The 21602-nt window shown below is 31.9% G+C and overlaps 2 protein-coding genes across 2 annotated transcripts in view; one reads left to right on the top strand and one right to left on the bottom strand.

Annotated features, from left to right (window-relative positions):
• The first annotated feature begins 1081 nt into the window (after nt 1-1081).
• Nucleotides 1082-21602, top strand: part of LOC115880247 (multidrug resistance-associated protein 1-like) — a 54297-nt gene continuing 33776 nt past the window's right edge. Inside the window, exon 1 of the mRNA XM_030897424.1 lies at nt 1082-1160. The gene's annotated coding sequence lies outside the window, so the exon portion shown is untranslated. The remainder of the gene's footprint in view (nt 1161-21602) is intronic.
• Nucleotides 2121-21602, bottom strand: part of LOC115880249 (PIH1 domain-containing protein 1-like) — a 59103-nt gene continuing 39621 nt past the window's right edge. Inside the window, exons 3-7 of the mRNA XM_030897427.1 lie at nt 11064-11208; nt 10607-10776; nt 6532-6815; nt 6045-6188; nt 2121-2275 (exon numbers count right to left, since the gene is read on the bottom strand). Coding sequence (XP_030753287.1) covers nt 2240-2275; nt 6045-6188; nt 6532-6815; nt 10607-10776; nt 11064-11208 — 779 coding nt within the window. The 3' untranslated portion in view covers nt 2121-2239. The remainder of the gene's footprint in view (nt 2276-6044; nt 6189-6531; nt 6816-10606; nt 10777-11063; nt 11209-21602) is intronic.

A 21602-nucleotide genomic window follows, 5' to 3' on the forward strand; every position in this document is an offset into this window, starting at 1 on the left:
AATTTATTAATTTTGATATATCAACGTTATTCTTTTATATCAAATAAACAAATAATTTGAATGTAAAAAAAGTTATATTTGCAAAAAGTATTTGTAGAGTGGTATTGATATTCAATATTAATTTTTAATATGGAATTCCAGATATGTACCATTTATTCATTATGTCCCTGGATTGTCTGTACAAGAAAAACTTTTTTATTAATGACATTTTGAGAAAAATGTATTCTTCATAACTTCCATAACAGTATGGAAATTTGAAAAAGTATAAACAGGATTAAACTATTTTAGAACAAGAATTTTTTTATAAAGTATGCATTTTTCTCAAAATGTGAATAATAAAAAAGTTTTTCCTCTTGTAAAAACAATTCGAGGACGTACTGTATAATAGTTTTTTAAAGAAAATTAATGAAATTTTTGTAAAGTTTTTGACTACGTATGTTTTAATGGCATCATATCAATAGGTACCGTATATCTGCATAAACTAGGGTACTTAATACTTAATAGGTAGTTTTAGAGCTACACAAAATATCTCTACTTTTTTCATACTATTTTCCAGTAGTTTCCCCAGTATTATTTATTCCACACGTTATTTGTGCCATAAAAGCAATATTAATTACCCAGTAAATATTATTTTATGTTTGCTATTGCGGAAAATAAAACCTATTTAAATTTGTCTTTTACTACTATTGAGGATAAAGCTGCATTGTTTAGAAACGTTGTTCCGATTTTTACTCTTGTTAAAACGTTTAAAGTGCTTCTTACCAAATGTGATATTTTATACACTGTAAATACCTAGTTGTACAATTTCTTGATCACTTTAAAAAAGTAGATATTTAGTGCATGAATTGTAGAGTTTAATTATATACTTATGTTTTGTATTTATATCTTTAGAAATAAAGGATAATATACTTGCATTTAGATAAATGATATTCGTTTAATTCTGGTATTAGATAAAAAAATGAAATATAATATAGTCTTGTTATATTATACTATTTTAATTAATTTATTTAGCAGGTTGAAGGCTGTTGAAGGCCAAATATTTTTTTTTATAACTGTCTAGTTTTGAGATAACCTCACTTATTTCTTATTTTTCATGTATTTTTCATTTGTAATGTTATTGTGTAAACAATGTGAGTTAAATATTTTTTTTGAAACATCTGGTAAGTTCAAAAATGTATTTAATATAAGATGCGTTTTTAGGTTTATTGCAAAGTGTTAATTTAAGAAAATCTTCATAAATTAGGTACTTTGATTTAGGTTGTCCTTTTAAATTATACAATTAAAACAAAGTTGTTTATTATTAAGTTAGGGAAAATATAGGATGATAAACAAAAATATATACATTTTATCTAGAATTTTCAACAATTTATTAAGTATTTTTTTGTCGAGAATATCCTTATAAAATAACGGTGTTAAGATATGGTTCAATATTGTTTTTTTAAGTAAAAAATAACACAGCATAGATTTCGTGGTAATAAGAAAGCAATAAAAATGCAACAAAATCACTTGTCATAACTTGAATTGTTATAAATAGAATTTATATATTTGAATTTAAACAAAAAGTATATAACCTAGGTTGATAGAGTTCAATATTCATGTAATGTATTGAGGGTGGCATATGCATTGGTTATACCGGGTGCGTCTCAAAAGTGGCTCGCCCCTATAACTTTTTTGGTATGTTAGTATATGACATAAATTAGAATTGGGTAATTACCTAGGATTGATTGACGTATTCAATTGTTTTTGGTTACTTTGGGTTACTTCCTGTTTACCGGAAATGACTACAACTTTTGATTTTTAAATGGCCCCCTCGTTATTTTTTTACGTTATTCGATAGAAAATGACACTCTGAATAGAATGACATATCATATGTCAACTCTTGACATTGTCTGAATCTGAAAAAAATGATATAATTTGGATTCTGAGGATTCTAAACGCGGCGTATTTTTACATAAACGGCTACTCTTATTTTCAAGTGTTTTTAATCATAGTAATATATTCCCAGAATTTGGAAAAAACGACTCAATAAAAACATACATAAACGTCAAGATTCTATATATATTCGATAGATCTTATGAATATCTATTTCTGAGGATTGAGGATTCAAATAAAATTCTAAATGAGAAATAGTGCATCAAAAACTTTATTCTGAAGACAATTTTATTGTATACATAACAATACTATTCCTTAAATAATGACTTATTATGGTAAAGGCCAAATTATCTATGTAATAATCTTCTTAACCTCCTATTAATGGCATGTTGACAGTTAAGATCTGAAAAAATAACAGTTAATAAAATATTCTATAAATTTTATTGTATTTATAATTTGACACAACAATGTTCGCAACCCTATGAACATTACTGTAGTATTTATAATACCTATTTAGAGGCAAGGATACTATAGAGATAAGGATAGTTCGATTCCTATCTTCCTGCACTGTCAGTTTTTTTACGTCATCAACTGACCGAGTTGAAGTTGGCGCTAAAGATTTTAGACAGTGACAGTTATTTTTGCATTTGACGGACGAGCGCACAATGCGTTGGTAGTAGACAATATAGTAGACATTCCGATTGATACAAAAATGCATGAATATTCTTTGTATTTCGATACATTCTTATCAACCAAATTTGGTCGTTTTCTGCTCAGCAAGGCAGAGATCATATGAAAACAAAATATTTAAAAGTGCTTATACATTTTATTAGAAAGCCAAATTATGTTGAAGATTGCCAAAGGTATGTACTTTTCTACTGTACGTATATTATTTGTTAAAATCCTTCGTGCCTTTGTTCTGCAGATATCAAACTTTCACTTTTTTTTCAAATATCGATATATTGAATGATATAGATCTTTTGAGTTACCAATAGTTACCAACACAGGTAGTCACAGTCACAGGGAGTTCAAGCTTAACAGGTGAATGCCCAAAAAGATTCATTTCAATCGGATAGTATAAAAACAAAACAACTCCATCAAAAGGCACTGAGTTTAAAAAAGTGTCTTAGATACTTACTATATATGAATTTACAATTACCGAGTGTTAAAATTAAAATATCTATCTTATTTATTATTTTCAAAATAAAATATATTTTTTAAAATAAATTATAGAGGGTGTCACAAGATTACAAATTAATTAAAAAAAAATTGCTAAAGAGTTTTTTGATATCATAATTTTATGTATTTGGCAATAGTTTACAATACGGTTTTTGTGTGTCATGTACGAATAATATCATAGTTTTATTATCTTGTATTTATTTATTAACAAATTAAGTTGTTAATAAATAAATAAATTTAACCATATAGTTGCTATATATTAGACCATTGGCTACGTTCTTAGATTTTAAGTCCCAAACATTGCTCTTGAGATTTTGTCCCGCTAGAATAACCATGCGCCGCACTGTGGAGCGCTGGTCAGCGCGTGACGTAGCATTCCACGGCGACTACGACAGCGGCGATTTGACGCGATCGGACAGTCCTTTAGAATATATCGTGGGCGTACAGCGAAAATCCACTAAGTCACATTTTTGTTTGAATTGGATTAAACACACACACTATGTCCAGTTTTTCACGGTCTTTAACATGAATAACCCATTAAGTCGGCATCCTTATATTATAAGGATGCCGAAATTGGACTTGGACCAAACCAAACCAAACCAAAAATACGACTTAGTGGATTTTCGCTGTACGCCCACGATATACAGTCCTTGATTTAGAGGTACCAGCCGTTTTAGTAACTTAGCGTATGCGGCTTCTTGAACCATCTGAACCCGCATGAAAAACTGGAACTTTTAGTGCTTGGGACGCTTTTTGCCTTAAATCGAGATCCTAAATCATTTTGAAAATAGTTTACTACATTAAGCATAAGTTTTTCAGATTCATCAGAATATCGCATTTTTATATCTTATTTTGCGTTATGACTAACATGAAATCAAAATTTGACGTAACTTCAAAAACGTGACATCTAACAAATTAGTTATCGACGTTCATTTTTGTTGGTAATTTTTTGTTTTAACTGATTTATTAATAATAAATAAGGATGGTGTTATTCTAAATGGGTATTAAAAATACTATACATCAATCAATACCTTAAAAAATACTAAAGCCAAATACTTTGTTAAACACGAATGCCCCCCTCCACTCTTACCTAACTAGGAGGTAGAAATAACCTAAGTTGTTGGTGGATATATATACTAGGAAATACAGATTACTCACTAGTTTTTTATCTAACTGTAAATATAAAAATACATATTTTATATATTTCAGACCATATTTTAGCCCATGTAAAGCAACTGTATTAACAGTAAGATTCAGACTAATTAATTTTATGATCAAGCATACTCTGTTAATGTCAATTCAGTAACTCTTATAGGAAGCTCATGACAAAAGCTATCTTGAACATAAATCTATACAGGATGAGTCTTAAATAAGTGCAAATATTTTCAGGGCTGGTAGATCTTCGTCTATCTCGATAAAAGTAACATATTTTCTCTTTACCATTTTTCAGATAAGTCCAAAATAACCGAGATATTTAAGTTTGAAATTTAAAAAAAAAATTGATTGTTTTTGAAAAAACTTTGAGCCCCCGGATTTTTTCGATATTTGCACCCCTTTTATTGCCGTAACCCATATATATATATATATATATATATATATATATATATATATATATATATATATATATATATATATATATATATATATATATATAATATATATATATATATATATATATATATATATTATATATATTATATATATATATATATATATATATATATATATATATATATATATATATATATATATATATATATATATATATATATATATATATATATATATATATATATATATATATATATATATATATATATATATATATATATATATATATATATATATATATATATATATATTAACTAAAGTATATCGACTCCAAACTGCATTCTGTGAAGCCAAGCCGGTGAAATGGGTATAAAAATCTTCTGAAGGAATTTGCATAAGTCGCTCAGTTAGCGGTGCTCAAGCGTAGTGCGCAAGCCTGGATTTTGAATTATCGATCGGATCACCTGACCAATAAGAGACTAGACGCTAGCACCAGCTGTTCATTCGTACGGCTCCGTCCAACTTCGTACGGCTTTCGTTTGCGTTCCCGTTCGACAATTGGCTAATCCTCAGAGTAAGGGCTAATCGATATTCGGAATGTTGGAGTTGCGCTGTTGCACCAGTGTCTGCCTAACAGATGAACTTATGTGAAATATACATGAACCGGTTATCTAGTTGTCTTTAACTCGGCTTCAACTCCAACACATTGCAGGGATGGGCGATCTTCTTCTTAAAGTACCTTCTCCATTCAGTGAAGATCGGCAACAACCATGGCAAATTCCTCTCTATTTTTCGCTCTTCTCAGCAAAGTATGTCAGTCCAGGCCTGTCCAATCTCTGATGTTCTTCAGCCAGGAGCATTGCCGTCGTCCGGGTCCGCGCTTTCCCTCAATTTTACCCTCGATGATGAGCTGAAGGAATTCATACTTGCTATGTCTCATGATATGGCCCAAATAAGCTGCTTTCCTCTTTTTTATTATGTCGAGGAGTTCTCGGTCCTTGTTCATTTGGTTTAGAACTCGTTCATTCGAGACACGGTCAGTCCATGGTATTCTCAGCATTCTGCGATATACCCACATCTCAAATGCTTCCAACTTATTCATTGCGCTTACTTTGAGTGTCCACGACTCGATAGGCGATAATCAGTATATATTTGATATGTATATGCCGTAACCATAGAGTAAAGCCGTAACTATGGTAATATCTGAGATTAAGAAATTATACCGTGGGAAAATTTGCGGTGAACAGGCAGTTCTAAAAAGTTAAAAATATACAGGGAAATTTAAAAGAAAATGCAAGATTTTCAAGTTTTTTTTTAGCGAAAAAACCTCATAGACGTGTTCCTGGGGTCGAAATATACCACCCCTGAAAATATTTGCACTTATTTAAGACTCACCCTGTATAATAGGATATTTTTTTAAAAAATATGTAAAAAAATCTCACCCTCGATGCTGTATTAAAAGACGAATTGCACTTTTCATTTCTAATGCAATATGGAACGAAAACATTAAGCAAGTATCCCTTAGATTTTGATTCTAACAAAATGCGATCTTCTCCTATATCCAAAGTCAATTCGTTAGCTGATATCTACAAAAAGGAATACAAAAACACATTTACATTAGTAGTTAAAATCTGTCCAACGTGTCAGGGTAGATTTCGACAGATGACATCCATAAATATCAGAAAATATATACAATTTACCTCTGAATCAATTAAAAAGACATACACAACAACTGTCATGTATGATTAGTCTGTCTAAGGAAAAAATATATGACAGTGACAGTTGATCCGTCATTTTAATTCAAAAGTAAATAGTTTTCTGTGAGTTTTTGGATAACGTGTGTCAATATCGTCCTTCCCCACTCTTACTGTACAGAGTCAACTTCAAAGACAGATAATATGTCAAAAAACAAATTATGACAGTACTTACAATGTCAGGTAGTTTAAATTCTCCAGTTATGCTATTACTGCCGTTATTTTTCTTATAAATTCTGTACTCCGGCTCTCTGGCCTTAAATTCTTCAGAAGAAATGGTTTCAATCATAACTTTCTTCTCTTTACCTTGTTCGCCAGTCAATTCACTAATAGCCGATTTGCTGTCGTTGAGTTTTCCCATTTTCTCTGCGATCTCTCTTTGTTGGATTCGGTGCATTTGAAGGGTACCGAAGCATTTTCGGTTGGCTAAAATGAGTTTGTCCTCGTGACAAACTAAACCTGTAATATTAAATCAGTGATAAATATATCGAAGTATGTTTATTTTAGGAAATCTAATGTGATTATTACATAAAAAGCAGTCCTGTATAATGCAACACTGAGGCTGGAACGCATACAGAAAGAGCAAAACTGTTTTGTAGATTGTATGGGAGGGAGGAAGTCAATCACCGCGACCTTATAGATATATTGTGTCCCCCTTTCTTGAGTTATAACTCATCAAACAGTCTCAGAGCTGTGAAAAAAGCCAGCATCTGAGACGGTTTTACAGAGGTTAATTATCCATCTCTGATGTCAGTCACACCAAAGTCTATGGCACGAATTGTTGTCGCCTCGGCGCACTCAGTGATGAGGTGTTCTGGTGTTTCCCCACAGATTCTGCATTCGCCGTTGATTCTTAGCTTCAATCTACTGCAGGGTTCAGTAATACACTGAGGAGGCAGTGTCCTGTTAAAAGCACCGTGACAATCCGAAGATTGTTCTTACTTAAATCAAGGAAAATCTTTGATTTTTCTCGATCTAAGACCTACGAAGCTTTTTCGAATGTCTTAGATCGTTGGATTCCAGGTTACGGTTGGAGTCCTCAAGGTTCTTGAGTTGACTGTTCCACTTGAGAAGCAGAACGGTTCTGGTCCAGTTAGCGGAGCGTTCGTACCTTTTCTAGCTAGATGGTTTGTTTTCATTACTGAGTTGATTGCCCTTAAGACTGCCTGACTATCGGACAAGATGGCTATTTCTTGTTTCTGATAGTTCCTATCTTAGATAGGTTGTACGCATCTTTCGATAGCGCAGAAAAAAAACTGTTTAAAAAACTCTACATTATGCGGAGAACTCTTCGAAGCAGGTCAAGATCGCGTTTTGTCGCCCAGCTTTGTCGCATTTCGGTTTATTTCCAGTTGTTTTGGCTCACTTCGGTTTGCCTCGACCTACTTTCGATTCTTAAAAGCGCCTGAAAACTACTCGCGAGGCGGGCGTGGGGCCATTTTTTTTTCGCCTCATTCAATTTTGTTTCGTTTTGAGCTACTTCCAAACAGTGGCGGTATCTGTACCCGAGGTAAAGAACTTTTTTTTCATAAATCTCAGTGAATTAAGTAAACCTAGACGTTTCTAAAATAACTGTTGTTACAATGACATTTCGTTAATTACATCTCGTTTTATGTTGATATACAGTGCCGACCAAAAGTGGAGAAACTTTTATGATTTCTTTCCTACTTGCGATTGTGTATAATAATCCTTCATTAGATTTTTTATTGGCATGCTTGCCAATAGTTACATTAAATAATGCACAAAAAAAACCTAAATTATTGTTTTTATTGTATAAATATTTACTTTCCTAGAGGACATAAGTGGAGAAACTTTACTGACAATATTAACAAAAACTATTTTTTAATATTTAGTTTAAAATCCTTTGTTCTTGATCACCTCTGCACATCTTCGGGGCATCGATTCCAACAAAGACCTAATTTTATTTTCTGAAATCTCAGACCAAGCTTGTGACAGAGCAGCAAATAATTGATCTTTATTTGTAAAATTTTCCGGGTGTTTCTGCCTGACTTCGCGTTCTAGTTGCTCCCACATATTTTCTATGGGGTTCAAAGCCGGGCTCTGAGCTGGCCATTTTATAACAGGCACTTGTTCTGCTTCAACAAATTCTTTACCGATTTTTGCAGTATGTTTTGGATCGTTATCATGCTGAAACTTCCAAACAGGAGGTAACGATTCCTCGGCAAATGGCAACATTGTATTTCTTAAAATGTTCAGATACTGATACCGATCCATAATTCATTCTATTCTTCTTAGTGGTCCCATCCCATGGCCAGAGAAGCACCCTCACACAAACACGTTGCGACCCCCATGTTTGATAGTTGGCGTAGTGTATTTAGGATTGTATCTTTCGTTATTAGGACGCCTTACCCACGTCATACCATCGGAGCCGAACATGTTAAATTTGCTTTCATCCGACCATAGCACTTATTTCCATTGGTCGTAAGTCCAATTTAAATGTTCTGTGGCAAAATCCAAACGAGACCGTCGATTTTTTTTTAAATAAAAGGCTTTTTGGCAGGACATCTGGCGTGTAGCTTCCCTTCACTTAGGCGTCTTCTAATAGTCCTCACAGAAATTGAAACATATGGATTTTCCTTTTTTATATCGACCGCAGTAAAAATGGATTTTTCAAAAAACACCTTATTAATTTATCGGTGGCAGCTCCACTTTTTCTGGGCTGTCCTGGTTTAGGTTTACTTTCAATTGATCCTCTTTTACTTGGTACAGTTTTATTTGTTTGCAAACAACACTTTAATTTAATTTTAACTGACTTGCAATATCAACTTGCTTGACTCCCTCCTGGTATTTTTTAATAATCAGTCGTTTTGCCTGATTTGATAAATTAATACCACGAGGCATTTTAAAGACAAACTACAAAAATACTGACAAAATATTAACTTTCTCACACAAGCACTATTGAATTTATAGTAATAATAGCAAAAGTTTCTTCATTTCCTCATAAAAATAAACAATTTTACTTTTTTTTTAATTTCAGCAAATTCTTTCTAAAAATATTTAGTGTTTTCCTTTTTTATTAAGTATTATCAAGATCTGTAAACATTCGTATACTTGGCGTATCAATAGAAAATGTATTTGTGGAATGCATTGTAAAATTTAAAAGTTTCTCCAGTTTTGGCCGGCACTGTATATTCCACAAGATTAATATTTGAAGATGCGTTTATAATATGTAGAGTAGATATTTAAGAACAAAACTTTTCACTTAATCTGCAGTAATATAATTACAATATCTTTGTATTATAATGAATACAATACAATAAGTTGTATTATAATGAATACAATATGTTGTATTATAATGAATTAGTATATAAAATTGTATATGTATTGTTATGTTTGTTTACGCGGCCTTAATTGATTAATATAACAGTGGTATTGCTTGATGAGTAATACTGGCAACATCATCAATATATCGAGCTGATTGGGAAAATTTTTGATTAATTCGATATCAATAAAAGATACTTTTATATATTTATTTATAATAACATAGTTTGATGTACCTGAATCCATTCAAAAACAAGAAATAATTAAAATTATAGCTAGCTCATCGGCTTTTTCGTTGCCTTTTTCTGAAGCCACCACAACGTTTGACCTTTTTATTGTTAATCCAGATTAACAGTAAAAAACAAACAACCAATTACGGTCTCGATCTATTTCAGGAAACGTAGAAACTAATTTTTATAACACGGGCTTATATTTGAGTTTACTTCTGCAAGTATTTCCAGAAATGTTTCACGAAATATTTCGGGGATAGTGCAGAGGCTGTTTTTTAGTCAAAAATGTTTTTGTCGCAGGCAAAACAGATATTTAGCAAAAAACACTTTTGACTAAAGTTGTTTTGCTCTTTCTGTATGCACCCAGCCTTAAATCTTGCGACTAATCAGTGTGCGTTAGCTGATTTAATTTGCATTAAGGAATCACATGAAAACAGTTTTAGTAAAAACCCTTATTGATTGAAACTGTTTTTCTCTTTTTGTGTGTCCCATTAGACACTTAACGTTTTTTATAAAATAATTTAAATTGAGCCCGTTAATTTGGTACAAATTACAATCTACTTTTGAATTAAAATAATAGACATCTGTCTCTATCATACATTCACTCGTTGGACAGACTATAGCCTGTACGGCGAGAGAATATTGTCATTAGTAATGTCATTTCAATGAAAAAGAGATTTTTTATACAGAGAGAGATATGTATAAAATATCCTAAAAATATAACAGGAAAATATTTACCATATTTGTCTTCTAATCCTTGAAAGACTACCGCCATGAAAAAGTTTTTGAAAGTCTGCTGTGTTTCCACTTTCTTAAAGAAAGACGGATGTATGGCAACATCGCAAGCTTTAGCGTCCCCTCCTTTTTTGTCTTTCTCCGTGCGAATTTCACCAATACTCATGGGAACTCTAGAAATTTTCGTTAAAAAAATAACAAAATATAATAATAATAATAATAATAGCTCCCGTATATAGCGTTAAACGCCTTGGGAGTAAAAAAATAAATTTTGGATATGATAATGTTGTTGGATGTGTTAATGTTATGTTATGATCACAATAAACCCTTTACTAAAAAACTATTTTAGAACTATGTATAAATTTTGAAATAAAATATGAAAAATAATATTCTTGTTAATGTGTTGTTTTTTTTTTAATTAAACTTTTATGGTAAAAATTAGATGAAAAATCGTTTTTACCTGAAACCAGAAGCATCTTCTAATTCAATAAATTTCTGTAGTTCCGCTTCAGAAATATCCTTTGGTGCCGGAATAGCATCTGTGGTGCAAATGTTAACGAAAACTTTTGTATTGGTTCCAATTTCCTTGGTTTTTACGCAAAATCCTGTAAAGAAATAACAATGAAATAAATAATATACGATTATAATTCATATAAATTAACACAGGATATGAATAGTTTTTATGTTATAAAATAACAGGTATTGATTTTTTTACTGATCGGGGAAATAATATAGTATATGTTTTATGTTAATATTTAACTGTATATTATTTTAACAATTATTCACACTGATGAGGACAGAGATGAGGATATCTATGGAAAAGTAACCACAAGAGGAATTGTTACCACAAGTTGAATTGTGATAGAAGTAATTCCAAGGGTGAAGTTTGTTATAATTAGTTATTTATTTATAATTAGGTAATTTTATAGGATTCCATAAAAAACTAAAATAGACTCTTAATAATCAAATATACACTTTATAACAGACTCACTCTTCAGTTTGTGGTTTTATGTAAAAAGCAACTATATTAATAAACAACGGACAAAAAACTCCCAGTGTGTGCTTGAACATAAATTTGCCTAACCAATAAACACCCTTTATAACGTTTCATATCTTAAAATCTCAGATATATTATTAATCGATAAATTTGTGTCCAAATAAAGAACCATTTAAGATTTTTCTCTGTAGATTCTCAGTCCAATAACTTTTTGTTTGAAAACAGATACACTACTTCCCTATCTCGAACTTCTTAAATTCTGATCAATCTGACTATGTGTTTTTATCTTTATAAGTGGAATGTCTATCTATACATATAGGGTGAGACTTAAAAAAGTGCAAATATTTAAGGGGTGGTATATTTCGACCTCAGAAACACGTCTATTAGGTTTTTTTCCCAAAAATTATGAAAATTTATCATTTTTAGAAAAATTAGTTGGACTTTTTTTTAACTTTTAGTTAAAAAACATAATATCTTGAACATAAATTAAATTTACAAGAAAGAAGTTCACGTTCACATGACTCAAACGCGCCTTTTTAGGGGAGTTTCACTGTATACAAGGTGGTCCCAACTGTATTCCGGAAACTTCGTCAGCATATTTTGCAGATAAAAATAAGTAAAAAAGTTCGTATAAATGCATATCCTTAAATGCTTGGTTTCGGAGATACAGGGTGTAGAAGTTTCATTTTTATTTCGATTTTTTCCAAATAATTTCTCAACTAATATCGATATTTGAATGAAAATTGGTCTCTGGGAGTTTTTTGACATGAAAAACTTGACTATGCTGTCAATATGACTCCTACTTGTAGAGGGTGTCACCTACATATTTTTAACTGGTTTGAAGAGTAATACATTTTTGTCCGTACCTGTATAAAACTAATGAGTAAAAAAATATACATTTAAGACGTTTCCTACGCAAAAAAGGTCTCTTGGTAAAAATCGCGCAGTAATGGTTATCGAGAAATTTGGAATCGAAATTATCAATACCTGTCATCATTGACATAAGTTAAAAATGTTGACTAAATAGTTAATTAGTCTGAAATCATAAATTTGAAAACTTTTTGTATCAAAAGTTCAACAGAAACTGTTTTATCATCATTTTTTCGAAGAAAAATTTATGATAAATTTAAAGAAATAAAAAGTTCCCAAATTTATAATTTCAAGCGAATAACTCTCTACTCAATACGTTTATTTTTTGTCAATAATGACATATATTGACTATTTCCATTCTAAATATCTTGAGAACGGTTGCTAGTAGTGAAACAAAAAAATTATGATTAAAAAAATAAAAACTTCCCAAATTTATCATTTCAGTCGAATAACTATCTACTCAACATCTTAAGAACGGTTGGACGTATCGATTTTTACCAAGAGATATGTTTTACGTAAAAAATCATGGAAATGTATATTTTTTCACTCAGTAGTTTTATACAGGTACGGACGAAAAGTTATTACTCTTCAAAACAGTTAAAACACATGTTGGTGGCGCCCCCTATAAATAGGAGTTATATTGACATTAAAATAAAATTTCTCATGTCAAAAAACTCCCAGACACCAATTTTCATCCAAATATTGACGTTACTTCAGAAATTATTTGGAAGAAGTCGAAATATAAATGAAACTTCTACACCCTGTATCTCCGAAACTAAGCATTTTAGAACATACATATCGTCGGCTTTATGACGAAAAGGCGTATCTCGATTTTTGGCGATTTTGAGATATCAACGTCATGACATGCCCAATGGGTCATATTTTAACATAGCGAATTTGCGCATCTCAATATTGTACCTTTTTCATTTTATATTAGTTTAAAAATTTGCCCCATTTCAAATACTACAATTCTTCGTTATGACAAAGAGACGTATGTTGAGATAGGGCTCTTTGTTATATCAATTATTGTTATACCTATTGTTATACTACAAGAAAGATGGAATTTGAAATAGGTCCTTTTGTTTTAAGTTATAAAAATGCATTCGAGAGAAAATCACACCATTCTACCTAATTATTTTCTGACGGTTGCTTGGGAAAAATAAAACTTCTATCATGGCAGCAGCTCTCTTTTACAGTGTGATTTTAGAGTCTATTTTTTGCCAAAACCATTGTTAGAATGAGCTAGACTCTGCACATAGCTGTATCGGGTATGCAAAAGATTGTCCGACAATAAATGGCCGAATAAAAGGAAAATTTTGATCGAAAGCAAAACAACGAAACGAAAATTGCCCTAATGGAAAATTTCACGAAATCATAATTTATCTAAGAACATTTTAGCGAACCAAAAACTTGCCCGAAAAATACAATAATTTTCATCTCATCATTGTCAGGCCACTGGTATTGTCATCCCTACCAATTTTTGGAAAATTTTATTTATTTTGCCTATCATCATCCAGCATAAACACGTAGAATGGAAGTCGAATTTGTTATCATTGAACAGGGAAAACAGAAACTGTTACTCCACAGTTATTTGTATAAAAAAAAACGAATGAAGAAACATGTTTTGTTTTTGTTTAGTTTGATTTTTATTATATGGACCGTGAGTTTAAATGCCCTGTATTAATGCCCTCAATTAACTAAAAAATTACTAAAAATATATTAGTTAAAAAAATGCATTTTTGTATAAAAAACAATATTATTAAAATAAGCTAGATAAGAGTATTTTAATTGATTATTGTCTTTGCTTCTGGCATGAAAATTGTCTTTGTTTTCAGTTGATCTAATCCAACGCGAATAAAACTATTTAAAAATATTTGTTTCTGATTTTTTCGCGATTTTCAGATTTTTTCTTGTATATGTAGGTATGTATCTATTGTATTTTCTTGTAAGTATTCCATAATGTGAATATTGTATCATTTTTTTTTCTTATTAAGAACACTTTACCGTCATTTTTAAATTTATTTTACATGGGCGTATGTATACTATTCGTTCGGAAATAAATTTATTATTATTATAACAAAAAGGCCTATCTCTATTAAACAACTAAAAATATATTATTTATTAGAATTTACGCTCAATTTATCTTCAGAACGTTTCCTCAATGTCTCCGTTTAAGTGTTAATACAAAAACACTATTAAAAAATTAAAGACTTTACATTTATTGGCCAAATAAAGTAAGTGATTTTCTTTAAATTGCTCTCCTGAAAAGTAGCAAAAATCGAGATACGCCTTTTCGTCATAAAGCCGACGAAATATATATATTATATACGAACTTTTTTACTTATTTATGTGTGCAAAATATGCTACCGAAGTTACAGGAATACAGTTCGGACCACCCTGTATTTATTTTTTAGTATGTATAATCTCTTATTCTTCTGAACTCTTCCTAAAACGAATATACATTAAAAAAATAATTATAACTATTAAATTTATCTATTTATGATCATTTAGGATAAAAATGATTCTACACGCATGGGCGCCGGAAGAATGAAATTTAGGGGGGGGGGGGCAAGGTAAAAATGAATAAAAAATTGAAACACATTTTTTATTATTTTACAGGTAACACCTAAAAGTTTCATAATAATGATTATGTTTGCAGATGGATGTAAAAAGATAGCTTTTATTTTTACTGTTTCAGTGATCCAGGGGGGGGGGCAAATGCCCCCTCTTGCCCCCCCTGTCCGGCGCCCATGTCTACACGTGTTTTAAAACATGTTCATCAAAATTATCATGTGAAAAACAAACAATACTTTATTGTCCAAAACAGAATAGTACGATACTCAAAAATCTGAATGACTATTCTTACTGATTAGTATTAATATACTTTGTTAACATTGAATGATACCTTGAAAAAGCGATGAGTCGCAATTTTCTTAGGGAAGCCTTGAAAATTTCGAACATAATTCCAAAATAAACTTACTAAAACTTGAATGGCGAAAAGAAAATCAAACAAGAAATTTCGTGTATCACTATACTCAATAATGACTTAACTTTTATGTTAATATCCTTTCTAAACCTATTGTTCGCTTGATTTTGTAATCCGGTACGTGTTTGCAAACAGCCTCAAAGTAAAATAGGTGTGTTATTAAGATAGCAAATAAATGCAAACTTGGGTAAATAACATAGCTATATAGTGGAATAGCTATATAAACAAGTGCACAAGTAAACAGGTAGAGCGAGTGATATAAGTAATTTTTAAGATTAAATAATAATATTATCTTATATTGTCTAAGTTAAAAATATAACCGGAAATAAATCAAATATTAAAAATTAATACTAAACATAACAAACTAAAATTTTAACTTTTATAGACATGTAAGAAAAAATCATTCAAAAATCTTAAAATATACAGGGTGTTCCCTTAAAAAAAGGAAAGTTTTTTTTTATTTTTTGATTGTCTTTTTAGTGGAGTGCCCAGAGACTTTTACCTCGGAATTCAATTACTGTTAATGTATTAATGTGAAACCTTCTGTACTGTGTTTTACAGATAAAATACTAAAATGTTTGCCCGTTTTTTTTCGTTGCTTTTAATTTTTTGTTTTAGTAATTTTAGTAAATTCTTAATTATTTCCTTCTTAATATTTTGATTTTTTTAATCCTTTTTTTAAGTAAATTTCTTGAAATAAATAAATCTGATGCATAAGCTATACCTATTCTACTTATATTCTAATCATTGAAATTTTGATTGAAATCGAATTATACAGGGTGGCGCGTCATATACGCCGCGGTTTTTGTAAGGGGAACAAAAGTTTCTATTGAAGTGAAATTTTGTGAGGTTATGTAAGTCAATTTAAAGTATTTTCCAAAATTATGTAGAGTTCTACAGGGTGTCCCCCCTTCTCGATGGTTTGTTTTTTGGTTCATCTCATTAGCTTTATTTTTGTTGAAAATATTCGGTTTTAAAGAAGGCACTAACATTTTTTCATAATTTTTACATTAAGACCATGCCTTTGCTTTTGGGCCTAGTCAACACATCTAGTAAGTTCTGGTACCGAAACAGGTCTTCTTGACATAAGATTTGCTTCATTTAATGTTCTTCTTATAGTCCGTGAGTTAATATGTACGGTCTTTAAGTGCAATTTATTATCAATTTGAAAAGCCGGCAAACGGCGGTTTCTTAGCGATAAACTTACAAGAAAAAGTTACACATCAAATTTATGTTTTTTGTAATGGAACACCCTATATATTAATTGATTTTTGGATTCTAGTAAAAAAAATAAAGGTTTGTTTCATTAGAAAAGTATATGACTGAAATGTATAGTTTTTGAAATACATTCACCGGCACGAAAAATGGGCACCTTAAAACTTTCATGTATTTTAAAAGTTAATATATTTTATTTTAATGGGTCGAATTTGATGATTATTTTAAGCAGTGTGTTGCCAAATTATTTGACTTTTTAGTATCTTTTTCTAAATTAAAAATGAAACTCCCCATCTGTTAATTATACGAGGGAAAACAAAATGTTGATATTTTTGATGAAAGTTTGAAACACTCTGTGAAATATGTTAAAACAGCAAGAAATTTAAAAATTATTTTATCATCTAGATACATCCTTTCTCGATGGTTTGTTTTTTGGTTCATCTCATTAGCTTTATTTTTGTTGAAAATATTCGGTTTTAAAGAAGGCACTAACATTTTTTCATAATTTTTACATTAAAACCATGCCTTTGCTTTTGGGCCTAGTCAACACATCTAGTAAGTTCTGGTACCGAAGTAGGTCTTCTTGGCATCAGATTTGCTTCATTTAGTCTTCTTCTTATAGTCCGTTAGTTAATATGTACGGTCTTTAAGTGCAATTTATTATCAATTTGAAAAGCCGGCAAACGGCGGTTTCTTAGCGATAAACTTACAAGAAGTCGATCGTCTCAATTAGAAGTTCTCATACGAAGGTTTCTGGACGTTTAGATTGACGTCCTCATGGACGTCGTCATAATTCAAAGACCATTTAGTATACTCTATGGTATTAAGGTATTTTTGGAACCAGAATTTTATAGCAAATTCACTGAACTCGAATAAATAAATGAGATATATTTGACTCACCCTGTATATCTATAAAAATATTTTTGAAATATGAACTACCATTAAACATATGTTTTGTAAAAGGTTTGGAGTGAAAATCTCAAATAGGAATCCTGATACAGAGCTTTTCGGGAATATGGAGCCATCTTATTGTATGTATGCATTTGTATATGTGTGTTTTTTTTTCGAATTTCAACGAATTTAAATGGGTAAACTTTGTAATATATCTTATTAACAATACAATGCAAAAAGTTCGTTCATAGTAAATGAATTCCATTGTATTGAGGTTCGTATCCCATAAGGGCTTAAAGCACTCCACTATTTGTTTATTTTACTTTTTATATTTAACTTTTTGGGGGTTGAGGTGAAACCTTCTTCTTCTACTTATTTGAGTCGATCTGTTAGTTTTAAGGTTGCCTCTGTACGAGTTCTTGGGAGATGGACTGCCATCTGTCTTTCCATCTGTTTGGAGCTCTTCCCGGCTGTCTCTTACCCATGAGTTTCCCTTCAAGAGCTAAGCGTGGTAGCCTGTTTTCTTCCATGCGTTTTATGTGTGCGTAAACCATTGTCTTTTTCTTTGCCTACCCCATCTCATTACGCCCTGTATTCCACATTGTTGTCTAATATTTGTGTTTCTAACTCTCTCTCTCTTCTAGTCTTCCCCATTATGGTTCTTAGGTTCCTCATTTCAGCGATTCTTAACATTTGTTTGTTTCCTCTCGGATTCCTATGCCATATGTCATTATTGGTCTCATTCAGGTCTTATAAAGTTTAATTTTGCTGTCTGTTCACATGAAGGAGTTGGTCCACACTATTTGCCTCAGACATCCTGACATGGCCGTTGCTCTGTTTATTTGGCTTCTCAGTCTTTCTCTGGATTATGGTAGTACGACATATCTATTCCTAGGTACCTAAACTGTGATACTTGCTCAATAATCTTGTTTTCTACAACCAATTTGCATCTTACCGGCTCTTTAGTTAACGGTTCCTTTTTTTGCTAGGGCTAATCTGGATGAGGCCTATTTTTTTACGCGGAATCCGAACCGTAGTCCACAACCAAAAAATATAGACTTGGTGAGTGTGTAAATCAACTCATACTCGCGAGATATTCGACCTCATCCGGCCTCTAACCAGCGTGAATGAAGAACCGTGCGTATCTCAATAGATTTTACACTCTTGCCATAGAACAACAACACGACAGAGCTTTCAGACGTTCAGCCGTCCAAATACTCACATCGTATAAAGTGGCTTAACTTCGGTGATGCTTAGAGAACCGTTGTTTGGCGTAGCCTCTGCACTATAATATTAAAATTCCATCGTCTAGCTTAACATATAGTTTACCAGTAATTCAAGCTGGGTTTACTACCAAACACGTGATTCATTTGATGTTCTTCAAAGATAGTATACAATCTCGAGAAATAATTAAATAAGATATTTAAAAAACGTCTGGAATGTCCATTGTTCTAAGTAAATTTGATAAACAATTTCAAAGGTATATCCTTAATTTCAATTGGATTGATTTTTATGTAACTATAAAGGTATTTCCTAATTATCATAATGAACATATTTATATTTAAACGGTTTAAGTCAAATAAGTATGATATTTTAAAATAACGTTTCCTTTTGACTGTCAGAGATAATATGAATGAAATTTACTTTGTTTACACGCATTCCAAACCACTGTTTGGAATCTCTCTCGTCCATAAATGGCCTACAATGTCTCAATATCGACCATTGTAGAATGTAGAATGTTTAGGAGGGGAGTTTACCTTACAGACCTCACAGATCTATTGTGTGTTCCCCTTTCTTGAGTTATAACAGGGCTAACAGGTCTCAGGGCTTTAACGAAAGCCAGTATCTGAGACGGCTCCACAGAGACCAGCTCTCCATCTTCGACATCAGCCGTACCAAAGTTCATGACACGAACAGTCGTAGTCTCGGCGCACTCAGTGATAAGGTGTTCTGGTGTTTCCCCATTTTCCCCACAGAATCTACATTTGCCGTTGTTTCTCAGCTTCAGCCTACTGAGGTGTTCGTTGAGGAGACAGTGTCCTGTTAGAAACACCGTAACAATCCGAAGATTGTTTTTACTTAAATCACAATATCGACCATTACAAAATACAAAATCCAGTCTCAAACTGATGTAAATGAGCAAGAATATCTCCATTAGACTGTATACTCCATAAAACCAACAGCCGTAGTTTTAAGACCCGTAGTTTTAAGGTCACCAGGTCAAACACTCACCTTATTTAATGTCGCTTAACTTACGTAATCAACTAGAAAACGCATTTCGGTTGTTGCCTGTGTATATTTTGGTTGCTGTTCTAATCTTCTAATCTGTAATTGTAATTCTAAATTTCCCGCCGAAATGAAGTCAATTCCAGTACTGTTAATATCTAGGGACTTACATTAAATCTTTTATTTCTAAAAACGAACATTCTGCAAAAATCTGTCCCTGTTCGGGGTAGTAAGGACTAAATAAAAACGGGTGACCCCTGGTGCCCCAAAGGTTGAGACCAGTAGAGTCTTCTATCTAGCCACGCATTCCTTTGACCTGGTCCCGCCATCGTAGGATTTAGGTTTTTGGTGAGGTTGTCTCCTCTTAATCCGGACGGTTAAGCCAACATCCCCCCTCCCTCTGCCCTTGTGACATGGCAGTAGAGGATGCTTGGTATGACGGATAGCCCCATCCTGCATCGTTATGTCTACAGCCAGGGACAAGACAGCGAGATGCTCCTTAGACCCAGCCAAAGTAGGAGCCTGACTAGGAGCTTCCCCACCAGCGACAAGGTCTTGCACCTTTTAAAGACGACCAGCATAAGAATTCATTTAGATTTGAGGTCAGATTAACCCTACCACAAGAAAAACGGTGTTAATTTTGAAACCAACCAAATATTAATTAGTTCAAAACAATTACAAAATAATTAATTAAATGTCAAGCATTACAGCTAAATTTATGGATAATTAACTTAAAAATAAAAGATATAAATTAAATTATTAAGAATATATTAACATAGGACGTGTATCATATTACTCATACTATATCAATGTTATGAAGTGAATGAAACAATATTTATAGTAAAAGGAATTAAAAAATCAATGAATAGGAAGTGTGTTGTGACATATTTGTCTACAGGTTGTTGACTGTTCTCTTTTTCAAATCTTAGTTTCACGTTTTGTAACCTGGCTACTGTGCTAGATACCTTGCTAGTCATCTTACATTTAATTAAAAATATGACGTAAATCATACAAATTCGTACAATCATTGATTCTACTCAACTGATTAAACAAGCCGGGAAAGATAACAATGATTTCAATGTTGTGTAATATCAGTGACGTAGAAGAATTATGTATTAATTAATAATATGCAAAAAAGTCAATACATATATCAAGGGTGACCGAATTTTTTTTTAAATAAGTTAAAATATTTATTAAGTTCTCATTAGGTATACAGTACGTTTGTACGTTCTGTAGCTACGGGGTATCCGTGAGAGGGGAAACGATATTCTCTCGATGTTTTTCGTAAAAAATTAGACGACGCGTCCCATCAATAAAAATTCGACAAATTTGCAAGTAGCCAATAAAATGAGTGGGCGGAGCGATTTGCGGTGACGTACCCGTCAACTCGACGTATAAAATATATTGCTGTTTATTTAAATGTTTTTTGTCCGCATTCCTTTCATAGACACACATCCAGCAGACGTACTGTATATTATATTAACAACAGTTAATATGAAATTTGTTTGTTTTCAATAGCATTAAAGGCTGGTTCCCACCTGTCAGTCTCAATGAGTCAGCCGCACTGATTGGAAGTGGAATTTTTCGGGTCAATTATGTAGGCTTTACCAAAATGATGACCCTGCTATAGAGTGCCGTGTTATATAGACTTGTGTCAGCTTTACTTAGTAACATCTGTTATACTGTACACTACATTTATTGTTTTGTGTGTATCACTGCCTGTCGCATCGTTCTTTAATGTTGTCCTTTTTTGCTCTTCAACACTTTGATCGTATCACTATAGGTGGAGAATTACAAGAACGTTTGATTCCAGT

Source organism: Sitophilus oryzae, unplaced genomic scaffold (genome assembly GCF_002938485.1).
Source record: "Sitophilus oryzae breed Bouriz unplaced genomic scaffold, Soryzae_2.0 scaffold_1620_pilon_pilon, whole genome shotgun sequence".
NCBI classification, from domain to species: Eukaryota; Metazoa; Arthropoda; class Insecta; order Coleoptera; family Curculionidae; genus Sitophilus; species Sitophilus oryzae.